The sequence below is a fragment of the Stenella coeruleoalba genome, assembly GCF_951394435.1.
Source record: "Stenella coeruleoalba genome assembly, chromosome: 9".
NCBI lineage: Eukaryota > Metazoa > Chordata > Mammalia > Artiodactyla > Delphinidae > Stenella > Stenella coeruleoalba.
The window spans coordinates 61,703,720-61,716,515 of NC_137155.1; the positions used below are offsets into that span (position 1 = coordinate 61,703,720).

Genomic DNA, 12,796 nt, shown 5'->3' on the forward strand with positions numbered 1-12,796 from the left:
TGTGGGATCTTCCTGGACCAGGACTTGAACCTGTGTCCTCTGCATTGGCAGGCAGATTCTTAACCACTGCGCCATCAAGGAAGCCCAAGGTTAGCCAATCTTTATGCCTGCGTTGTTGTAAAGCATTTCTTAATTGTATTGATATGACAGTGACTAAAATGTTCTGTTTTTAGCAACTAAATTGATCATAAGTTTTCCTTTGCAGGTGGATTGGACTCTAAATATTGGAGAGCAAGCCCTTGATATATGTATTGTTTCTTTCAATCAGTCAGCATCTTCTGTTTTTGTTCTTGGTGAGAGAAACTTTTTTTGCCTTAAGGATAATGGACAAATTCGATTTATGAAGAAACTTGATTGTAGCCCAAGTTGTTTTCTCCCATATTGCTCAGGTGTGTAGAAAGATTTTCTTGTATCTCTTCCATATGTCATGACTATATTTTATACACCAAAAAAAGCCCATATCACTCACATATATTTTAAACATTTAGGAAAATAGTTTTATATAGCATATGTAATGGAAATTTTAACTTTTAAAGTTTGAATAGAAGTGTGATATAAAGCACACATTTGGTTTTGTCAGTTATTTTACTTCATACAAAATGAATTGTAGAATTGGCCTCAGGTATGCATTAATGCTTTCCAAGATGTGGCTGTTCAAGATGCTTCTAAGAGAACATCAGACTCTTTTACAAGCAGAATGGAGCATAGTAATGCCTAATAGAATTATTTGTCTGTAGTGAATGTCTAGTAAATATTAGCTTAAATGTGTTAAATATTAATCAAGTTCATGCTTTCTAGATAAAATACAAAAATGTTGGCCACTATCTGGTTACAGTTTTTATAGTTATATATGTAGTTTTTATATACTTATAAAATGATTTTTTTCTTTTTGATATCGGTAGCTTGTAGTTGAAAAATAATGTTTTATTACTTAAAATCTTTATGCATTAAGTCAAGACATTAGAATTAATTTGTATCATAAGTCCTCTAAAAGGGACATAATATACTGTTGGAAATGATTGTTTTCTTATTATCCTCTTTTTCTGTCTTCAACCCATAGTTTCTGAAGGAACAATAAATACTTTGATTGGAAACCATAATAACATGTTGCACGTTTATCAGGATGTGACATTGAAGTGGGCCACTCAACTTCCCCACATTCCTGTAGCAGTAAGAGTGGGCTGTTTACAGTAAGTGGTTTAATTTAACAGTTTTTTTTAAAAGAGTATCTTAAGGAATTCACTAGAAGTTTTATGGCAAATGATTTTATTAAAAAATGACAAGTGACATTGAGTGTCTGCAATGGAGATAATTTAAAATATAAATTTTATTGGTAAAGAAGGATATAAAAAACCCTTAATTAGCACCTTTAATCATTTTTATCTAGAATCTCTAACAAGATATTCTTTATAAATTCAAGATTTCAAGAAAATAGTTTACCTGATAGATTATTTTCTTTAAAATAGAAAAGGATTTCTTCAAGCACTTAATGGATCCCATTTAGATATCACTTATTGTTGACTGTGAGAATGTTACACTTCAAAATTTGTTTCAGAACTTATTATGTCAAACGGTGCAGAATTGCTAATGCTTATGTGTTCAGGACAGTTTAGATTTTAAATAGAGCCTTTTTGCATTTAAATGAAAGACAAAATTCATGTGTTAACATTAACTTTACAAAATTTATCAAAAATGAGAGAAATAGATATCTAACTGTGTAATTTTTCTAGTTTGTCAGTATATGAGGCAAGATCTTGAAAAACTCTTTAGCATCTCAGATTATGTTTAGGAATTGAAAATCTCAATAAATGTATAGAAAAACAACTTTCTATAAAGCTTCATGTATCCCCAGATCTATTCAATTCTGCTTATTTAGATCATTTTATTGAACATTTAAAAACCGTATGTAGAATTCTTCAGTGATGCCTATAGCATCTGATCAATGTGGCTAATCCCCCCAATTTAAGAGGTTGAATGTGGAATATTATTGTTGAGGCTCAATGAAAGGCATTCATATTTGCATTAATGGTTAATCTGAAGCTTAGATGTTGGAAAAATGAAAACAATGAATATTTTAAAAAGAAATTGCTTTTCATATTTATGAGAAAATACTATAATTACAATACTATAATTATAGTTGCTGGGCACTTAACACAAATTACAGTTACTTTGTATCTGAAGAAAAATTTTAAATTTTGAGTTAGCTTTTGCAAAGTCCACCAGATGGTCTTTTAAGTTCAACCAAACACTCAGACTCACCAGACATTTTATATCAGATTTACTTATAAGGATTTAGAACAGGAAAAATATCTTGCCAGCAGGGCAACGTCAAGTAATTCTCTTTTGGGAGAGTAATTCTTGCAGCGGTCCATATATCCATCCAAGAGCTGTTCTCTTTGGCCCCCCAAGTGACAGCTTAGGTGCAAGAAGACAGATTCACACTGGTGGGTATGCAGCCCATCATGGCTTAGAGTCTTCATGCCCCTCAGGAGCCAGTATCTTTAAATACTAAAAAGTCATTGTGGTTTTTGTATGTATGTGGGGCATGGGAGAGTGATAGATAGAAAGAACTTATTGAGATCATTTAGTTGAAGTACTTATATTACAGATATATTATTTACAAGGGATATGTCTATTTTAAGAGTCACCATACTCATAGAGAAGCTCAGAGATATGGCTTGCCAGAAGATATTTATGGTTAATTTATAGTTTCTGGTCCAGATGCAACTTACAAGTCAAGGGACAAATAGTAACTGAAAGTACCTTGAATAAAAAGTCAAATTTCTATATAGTGTGCAGCAAGGTGCTTATATTCAAAATTAGCCTGACACACCTAAATTTAGGTACTTGTAAGTGAAACTTCCTATTTCTCATAAAGATCATAATTATAAATAAGTGCAAATATTACCATTAATGATTTCCACGGTTAACATATAGCAATAATTTCTAAGTATTCATTGGAAGATTTTTCTTATTTTTATGCACTTTAACATAAAAATATAGGATTAGAGTGTTTGAAGGAATTTCATTGTAACTTTTAGTAGAATCAAAAAAATTTATTACTGACTTAACTATAGCATATTTGTATTTAGAAGTTAATATTTGAAGTTAGAGCACTGAAATAATGTCACTCCTGCTTTTTATTACCTTTAGGGTTAAACTTTTTTGGTAGAAGCTTCCTTGGCTGCATGTGTTTATTTGTAAAGGAAATTGCTGCTATTTTAATATGTTTCTTTTCAATGAATAAGAAATATTGGATTTGGATCAAGTTGGTGCAATTATACTTAATAGCAGCCTTTTCTTCAGAAACTACGATGCTTTATTTCCTCCCACTCCCTCCTAGTTGGCAGTCCTAGTCCTCTCTACCTTGTTTATTATAAACCAGTTTTAAATCTGTCTGGGTTTCCTTCTTTCTTTTCAGGGTAAACGGCATTCTTGATTAGAATGTTTTTAGTCTAATTATTTTAATTTTTGTGTGTTAGACTATAGGAATGTGAAATAAATATACAGTTTACAGAATCAGAAGATCCCGAATGTGATAATGTTCTTTAAATTCTTAGCTATTACTGTTTTCCTCTCATTGCACAAAGTAGCTATGGAAGCCTGGCGGAGTATCTTACCTCTGCTATAGTTAGTTTCCCAAACGGCAAATAAAGATCATTGTTTATCGGTAACGTTATTCTCTCTAGAGATATGAAATACACCTAAAAGTAGAAGTCTATTTGAATGGACATTCAAAGTGATGGGAGCCTTTCCAAACTTTAGCTGGCAGCCACAGCCATTGTACTTTAAAATCTTGTTACAGCTCATTTTTTAGTATAAACCATTTGGTCTAGGACTACGGTGTTTTTCTTCCTAGGCTATATTCACTATAGTAACTTTTTATAACTGTCAGTATTTAATATTTTATTCTTTAGTCTTCATTGATATAGTATTCTTGACCAGAATGTTCTCCCCATTTCTTCTCTGGATTTTCAGATTTCTTCCATCTTCGAGTCCTAACAAGTCACATAAATAAGCCTTCCCTCTCTACCCTGATCTCCTTCTTTGAATTTCTATAATATTTATAGTACGTTGGTGACTGTTCTTTGCTTTTTCTAACTCCCCAATTTGATCATACACTGTTTTAATATAAGTACCTGTTCTACTTTTGCATATCATATTGAATAATCAGTCAGAAAGCTGAACATATGGTATATGCTCGGTAGATACATGAAAATCATTGTGGTTTGTGTGTGTCAGGGTGAGGGGTGGCTAGAAAGACCTCATAAGAGCCTTTAAAGTTTTTTTTAAATATGAAAAAATTGAGACTCATAGATGGAAGGATATTGTTTCTTTGAAGACATATTTATTAGGAGAGTTCTTAAATTTCAAAGTGACTTTTTCTTTCTTTTTAGTTTAACGTTTGCTGTTAATTTGTCTTTTTTTTCCTTTGTGCTTTATAGGAAGAGAATGTTGGCCTATATATACACTTGCTGCTATGTTATATTTTTAAGGGTTTCCTTTGTGGCTTAATACTCCCCATAATATTTGTAAATATTCTTGGAAGTAGGGTAGAGCATAAATTATGATTTTCAGAGCTTGTGCATTGTTATTGGTATTTTCCTCTGTTAATCTGTTAATCAGCAGTGGAATGTTTGTCTTTCATTACTATATTTTTCTGTCAATTTTTTGTTGAATATCTAAGTATTTTTGATTTATATATTCTAGTTCTAATTATTCAACTTATGTATATGATAGTTATTTATTTTTTTGGTTAGTTTAAAAAATGTTGCCAGTATAAAGTGACCTTTTCTTGTGCTTTCATTTAATGTTTTCTTGCTTGTTTTGTTTTGTTTGCTTTGAGTTCACTTTGTTATTAATTATTGGTATGCTATTGTCTATGCTTTTTTAACCTGTAACTTTATTTTGGGTGTATTTCTTATAAAAAGAATTTGATTGGATTTTTCAACCCATTTTGGAGACCCATTTAAAATTGTTACATTCTATGTATTTTGTCAATTTTCAGCTTCTTTGATATTCTCTACATTTTATACTGTTTTCTTTGGTTTCCATTTCTTGTATGTGAGCTGTGGTTTCTTTGCACTTGGAATTCTTCCATGTATTAGATGTTACATACACATACATATCTCTTTTCTTTATTTTACCATACAATATAACACCCTATACCATTCTGGGGAACATTAAATCAGCCTACTGAGGGATGAAGCACAATTAATAAGTTAAAAAATTATAATTCATGATATAAAAAGATTCACAATCTTTAACAGATATAGAAAAATACATTAAAATCACTGTATGATCATATTGCCTAGATAAAAAGCGAATGCAAATTTTAGAAACATTCTTGAAAAAAGCATTAGAATAGTTTACAATAATAATTTATAGCTGAAAAAAATACATGACAGAAAAATATTGTACAATGATAAATTTTTATCGTACTGCTGTGGGCCTGGGTTCAATCCCTGGTTGGGGGAACTAAGATCCTGTAAACCACATGGCATGCCTGGAAAAAAAAAAAAAAAGATAAAACCCAAGCATTATTTAAAGTTACCTCAATCTTACCATCCAGAATTGACATTTGTTAGCACCTGTTAAACATCAAGCCTGATATTTTTGTCTACAGATATGCCAATTAGGCACAGAATAAAATTTACAAAGCAGAATCATATGTTTTTTACATATGTTTATTTTATGTTCTAAGAGAAAAAAGAAATAGATAAAATGGAAGGAATAAATGAATTTTACATAGATATTTATTCACAACAATGTATTTCAGTTTCTAAAAGATCCCTCTAAGTATAGAAAAAAAGTAAAAGGTTGATATTTTCAATTTTTTAAAGTGGTATTTCAACTTTTGGCAGTGTCCATTGACTCCTGTTATAAAAGATAAGGAAAACAGCAACTTATGCTTTCTTCTTTTTCTCTTCTTACCAAGTTCTGACATTGTTGGTATCTTACTATTATTTATTTTGTCAAAGTTTAAAACATTTACATACATTTTAGTAATCACTATTTTTAGTCCTTTATTCTATCCGTTCAAAGCTCACTGCCAATTCTTTTACCGTTTCTGAATTATCTTGATTTACTTCTTGGTTAGTTGAATTCAATCATCCGGTAGATTTGAGGAAAGCCTTATAAGTCTTCTTACAATCTTGAGAGTTTATTGCTTTTATACTTGAAGGTTATCTTAGCTTTCCCCAGAATTTTGGAACCTCCATTTGGTGTTGACAGTTACTGTGGTAAAGTCTGAGGCTGGCTGAACTTTTCTTAAAACTTCTTATTGAATGAATTGCTTTTTCTTCCTGGATGCTCATATCTGACTTATTTTTTTTTTAATCCTTAAAAGACTGTAAATTCACTAGCATTATCATCAGTTGATTAATTTTGTATGTATCAGCTTGTTCTAGAACAAGGTGAGATTTGATAGATTCAAGTTTTTGTTCATTTCAGAAAAATTTTCTTCCATAAGACTTTGAATATTGGTTCTGGACTACCAGTTCAGTTTTCTTAATCAATATCATTATGATAAATATATTAAGCTTACATTGTCTTTCAAATCTAGCATCACCTCATTAATTGTCAATTTTTTTCTGTTTTGATTTGTGTGATTTTTATCCATGTCTTTCTACCATGCTCTTATGTTTGTTTTTATTTTATTTTATTTTTTCTTGTTATTGCTCCTTGGATTTATCCTGTATGGGACTCTCTGTGCTTCCTGGACTTGATTAACTATTTCCTTTCCCATATTAGGGAAGTTAACTATAATCTCTTCAAATATTTTCTCAGTCCCTTTCTTTCTCTCTTCTTCTTCTGGAACCCCTATACTTCGAATGTTGGTGTGTTTGATGTTGTCCCAGAGGTCTCTGAGACTGTCCTCGGTTCTTTTCATTCTTTTTTCTTTATTCTGCTCTGCAGTAGTTATTTCCACTATTTTATCTTCCAGGTCACTTATCCGTTCTTCTGCCTCAGTTATTCTGCTATTAATCCCATCTAGAGTATTTTTAATTTCATTTATTGTGTTGTTCACCATTGGTTTCATCTTTAGTTCTTCTAGGTCATTGTTAAATGTTTCTTGCATTTTCTCTATTCTATTTCCAAGCTTTTGGATCATCTTTACTGTCATTATTCTGAATTCTTTTTCAGGTAGACTGCCTATTTCCTCTTCATTTGTTAGGTCTGGTGGGTTTTTATCTTGCTCCTTCATCTGCTGTGTGTTTTTCTATCTTCTCATTTTGCTTATCTAACTGTGTTTGGGGTCTCCTTTTTGCAGGCTGCAGGTTCGTAGTTCCCATTGTTTTTGGCGTCTGTCCCCAGTGGCTAAAGCTGGTTCAGTGGGTTGTGTGGGCTTCCTGGTGGAGGGGACTAGTGCCTGTGTTCTGGTGGATGAGGCTGGATCTTGTCTTTCTGGTGGGCAGGTCCACGTTTGGTAGTGTGTTTTGGGGTGTCTGTGGACTTATTATGATTTTAGGCAGCCTCTCTGCTAATGGGTGGGGTTGTGTTCCTGTCTTGCTAGTTGTTTGGCATAGGGGGTCCAGCACTGTAGCTTGCTGGTTGTTGAGTGAAGCTGGGTGTTGGTGTTGAGATGGAGATCTCTGGGAGATTTTCGCCGTTTGATATTACGTGGAGCTGGGAGGTCTCTTGTGGACCAGTGTCCTGAAGTTGGCTCTCCCCCCACAGAGGCACAGCACTGACTCCTGGCTGCAGCACCAAGAGCCTTTCATCCACATGGCTCAGAATAAGAGAGAGAAAAAGTAGAAAGAAAGAAAGAAAGAGGATAAAAGAAAATAAGATAACATAAGATAGTTATTAAAATAAAAAATAATTAAGAAAAAAAATTTTTTTAAAAGTAAAAAAAAACAGATGGATAGAACCCTAGGACAAATGGTGAAAGCAAAGCTATACAGACAAAATCTCACACAGAAGCATACACATACACACTCACAAAAAGAGGAAAAGGGGAAAAAGTCATAAATATTGCTCTCAAAGTCCACCTCCTCAATTTGGGATGATTCGTTGTCTATTCATGTATTCCACAGATGCAGGGTACATCAAGTTGATTGTGGAGCTTTAATCCGCTGCTTCTGAGGCTGCTGGGAGAGATTTCCCTTTCTCTTCTTTGTTCTCACAGCTCCCAGGGGCTCAGCTTTGGATTTGGCCCTGCCTCTGCGTGTAGGTCACCGGAGGGCGTCTGTTCTTCGTTCAGACAGGACGGGGTTAAAGGAGCCGCTGATGCGGGGGCTCTGGCTCACTCAGGCCGGGGGGAGGGAGGGGTATGGATGTGGGGCGAGCCTGCGGCGGCAGAGGCCGGCGTGACGTTGCAGCAGCCTGAGGCGCGCCGTGCGTTCTCCCGGGGAAGTTGTCCCTATATCGCGGGACCCTGGCAGTAGCGGGCCGCACAGGCTCCCGGGAAGGGAGGTGTGGAGAGTGACCTGTGCTCGCACACAGGCTTCTTGGTGGCGGCAGCAGCAGCCTTCGCGTCTCATGCCCGTCTCTGGGGTCCGCGCTGTTAGCCGTGGCTTGCGCCTGTCTCTGCATCTCCTTTAAGCAGCGCTCTTAATCTCCTTTCCTCGGGCACCAGGAAACAAAGAGGGAAGAAAAAGTCTCTTGCCTCTTCGGCAGGTCCAGACTTTCCCCCGGACTCCCTTCCGGCTAGCCGCCGTGCACTAACGCCCTGCAGGCTGTGTTCACGCCGCCAACGCCAGGCCTCTCCCGGCGCTCCGACCGAAGCCCGAGCCTCAACTCCTAGCCCCGCCCGCCCCAGCGGGTGAGCAGACAAGCCTCTCAGGCTGGTGAGTGCTGGTCGGCCCTGATCCTCTGTGCGGGAATCTCTCCGCTTTTCCCTCCCCACCCCTATTGCTGTGCTCTCCTCCGTGGCTTCGAAGCTTTCCCCCTCCGCCACCCGCAGTCTCTGCCTGCGAAGGGGCTTCTAGTGTGGAAACGTTTCCTCCTTCACAGCTCCCTCCCACTGGTGCAGGTCCCGTTCCTATTCTTTTGTCTCTGTTTATTCTTTTTTCTTTTGCCCTACCCAGGTACCTGGGGAGTTTCTTGCCTTTTGGGAGGTCTGAGGTCTTCTGCCAGCGTTCAGTAGGTGTTCTGTAGGAGTTGTTCCACGTGTAGATGTATTTCTGATGTATCTGTGGGGAGGAAAGTGATCTCCGCATCTTACTCTTCCGCCATCTTCCCCCTCTCCCCGTTATTGCTCCTAATGTGGCTTTCATCCCTCCAGTTTGTGTTTGTGCTTTTCAAACAAAGAAAAAATTATGTTTCTTTCATTTCATTGATACAGTAGTAGCTGTTTGTCTGATTTCTTCACTTATTTCCATAGAAAGTTCTTGCTATGGATATTTAATGCTTTTTGCTTATGTTCCAGTCTCCCTCATCTCTATCTTTTACTTTATTTGCAATTTCTACACAAAGGTTCTTTGTTCATTACTTTGCAATTATTGCTCATTTTCAAAATGATGGCAGCAATTTAGTTAAGAATCATGTGGGAAGTGATGGGAGAGAGTAATGAACTCGGACCGCCTGAGTCTTTTACCTTCTCATTGTGTTTAATTTCTCCGTTGCCCTGGTGGTCCATCTCCCTCAGTTTTCAGGGTTTGAGAGGTGGATGAGTCTAACAGAAGTCCCCCTGTATCTCCAGTCACAGGCTGTTGGTGTTAAAAATCAGTGGCTGCTCCTTGTCCTCTTATCTTCATTGGTTAGGAAGCTAGCTGATTGATAAATGTATCTTATACTTCTAATGTATCTTTCTATTTTTAAAAAATTTTTATTGAAATATAGTTGATTTACAATGTTGTGTTAGTTTCAGGTGTAAGGAAAAGTGAATCGGTTATACATATGTATATTATATATATTTTATATATATTCTTTTTTAAGATTTTTTTCCTTTATAGGTTATTAAAAGATTTTTTGAATTTTATTTTATTTATTTTTTTATATAACAGGTTCTTATTAGTTATCTATTTTATACATATTAGTGTATATATGTCAATCCCAATCTCCCAATTCATCCCACCACCACCACCCCTGCCCATTACAAGATATTGAGTAAAGTTCCTTATGCTATCCAGTAGGTCCTTGTTGGTTATCATTACTGTGGTTTTCTATGTTCCATTTCCTGCATCCCACCTGTGTACCCTTAGATCTCATTATGTTAGTCTAGGGCCTAACTCTGTATACCTCTGTGCTTGAGGTCTGAGAAGCATGTGTCAGCTCTTGGCATCCTATCTTATTACAGTACAGAATTTAAAATGTTCAGCCTCAATAAAACAGATAAACAACCAGGACCTACTGTATAGCACACGGAACTCTATTTAATAGCTTGTAATAGTCTATAATGGAAAAGAATCTGAAAAAGAATAGACATAAATATATATATGTGTATAATTGAATCACTTTGCTGTATACCTAGAACATTGTAAATCAGCTGTCCTTCAATAAAAGAAAATAAATAAGATGTTCGGCCTCCAAATTTGCTGATTGTGACTGTAGTGATGTCCTTGTTCAGTTTCCCCTTTTTCTGATGGGGGCACTGTTTGTTATTGTTATAGTTTCTGCTGTTTTTTGGTGAGTTTTGAGGGGTTTTGCTGTGCCGTCTTTGGCTGGAAGTCTTTTTTTTTTTTTTTTTATCAGTTGATGTTTATTGTTGCTGGGGAGAGAATTATGGAAAACTTGATTTTTGTTGTGTTGTAAGTAACTAGTTCTTTGTGTGTGGTTGCTTGAAGAATGTTTTTCATTTTTTTTCTGTAAATGCCACATTTGTCACTATATATTTGTATGACATTATTTTCCTTGATTTAGTTGGGAACGTGGTGGATTTAATCTGTTTAGACTATTTGTTTGGCTGCTGAAGAAAGCTTCCTTATATTGCATGTTTGATTATTCTTTCAGTTCTGTTTGATATAGTCCATCCTTCAGGGAAATGAATATTGTTTGGTTGGCTATTTATTTTCTGTTCCCCATGTCCACTATGTTCTTCTTCATAATTTTTATTTCTTTGTCATTTTTCTTCCTGTTTTCTGGGAGAGTGTCTGAATTTTGTGTTCTGTATCAGTGCTTCCACAGCATTTTCTCTGTCTACCATTGGAGATTCTTTTAGCCTACTGAGGTGATATCTTTCTCCCTTCCGCATGCCTCCCCCCTCCTGCATCTTTGCTATTATTAACCAGTGTAGTACATGGCAGGCTATAATTCCCATGATGTACTTGTGCCAGGTATGTCTTACTTTGAAACCTGTTTTAGTGTTTATTTTGGGATTCTATCTCTGAGCATATAATATGCTACTATTAATTCCTGTCCTTTACTTAGCCAGTTGTTTTATAGAATTTGTTACCTCTGTATGGATATAGATAGTGTATAGAGGCCAAGGGCAGTGGCAGAAGTGGGAAAGTTTCCAATGGGTAGGGATAAAATACCTTGCTTCCATAATAGGTCAGGTTTGAGTAGTAAAAGATGTCAGCATAGTTTTATGGTTCCTATGGAACCTGGGTTTCTGAACCAGATTAGGGTAGGTGTTGAGATTAGGGAAGAAGAATAAAACATCTTCCTACCTTTGTTCAGTTGGTCTCTATGAAGTGAAGCTGGGGTGTGGCATAAGCTAAAGCTGCGTTTTTGGCTTTATCTACCTGATGATTAGTCTAAATTTCTTTTAGGTTCTGAATTTACAGTTTATGGGATTGTTTTCTACACTTTCCTCCCTTTTTCCAATGATTTCATGTCTATGTCTTTGTCTCTTTTCAACTCCTGCATGGCCATTTTAGTTAGCTATTAGAGAGACTGTATGAGGACTGTTGCCATATTGAATTGAACATTTCAGAAGAGTCTTAGGATCATATCATTAAATTGCAGAGAAAAATCTAGTTGGAAATTAGATTTGAATACTACTGAATTTAGGGATTCTTTTGGAGAAATTGGCTTTTTTCCAGTTCTGACTACCATTTAATTTCCAAAAATAATTTTGGTTCAGGCTAGAGATTGAGCAGAATAGTGAGTTTTTTGGGAAAAAAATTAAAAAATAAAATGGCAACCTTTTTAGAAAGATACGGTCCTTGAAATGTGGCTGAGCTCTAAATTTTACACAGAATATATCACTGTCTTTAGTAATTGGGTATCACACTGTACTTTCTGACTGGTTCATATTTGGTCTTGTTTCGTTCAGTGTTCATTATAGATGAATTCTAGATCAATTGAAAGAATTTGCATACCCTCATAAAGTATAACATAGTGGGTTTTGACATTAATTTGATTGTTTTCCTAACCTTCCATTTTTCTCACCATAATGTAGCATTTGTATTCTTTTGGTGAGTTTGAGAAATTTTGTAGTTGATTGTAGTTGGTGCTTTTGGCATTGTAATTAAATTAAGCTTAATTTAGCTCATTTTACTGTGATGAAGCTTACTGATTTTCAGTGTTTTCACTATTAGTTTTTCCTGAGAAGTCTAATTCCTTCTCCTATTTTTTATTTGCTTGTTTACTGTTTGTTTTGCTTTTTCCTTTTATTTGGGAAGTAAAAAATATCTTTTCTGTATTAATAGTGATAAATCAGTTTTAAAGAAACCCATTGCGACTTAAGTGGCATAAGATGATAATTGGGTTGTTAACCAGAAATATTAATATTATATAATATATTATGTGATAAATAAATATAAATATAAATAGGGCGAGAGAACCCTCATCAGAAAAGGGGAGTTTCAGTTTGGGACATGGTGGGCCTGCTAGTGTAACACAATAGATTATAACTTAATGTAAGGAGATATGGGGGAAGGAAGAGAAGGAAGAACAGAATTTATCA

The 12,796-nt window shown here is 35.4% G+C and overlaps 1 protein-coding gene across 6 annotated transcripts in view; it reads left to right on the top strand.

The window, feature by feature from the left end:
• BBS9 (Bardet-Biedl syndrome 9) overlaps positions 1 to 12,796 on the top strand; it is a 614,322-nt gene that overhangs the window by 117,342 nt on the left and 484,184 nt on the right. For all 6 annotated transcript variants that reach the window (XR_013829928.1, XR_013829929.1, XR_013829930.1 and 3 more), the window contains 2 exons: positions 206 to 389; positions 1,061 to 1,190. Coding sequence is in view for 1 of the 6 variants with exons in the window: in XM_079932453.1 (XP_079788579.1) it covers positions 206 to 389; positions 1,061 to 1,190 (314 nt within the window). In the remaining 5 variants the exon portion in view is untranslated. The remainder of the gene's footprint in view (positions 1 to 205; positions 390 to 1,060; positions 1,191 to 12,796) is intronic.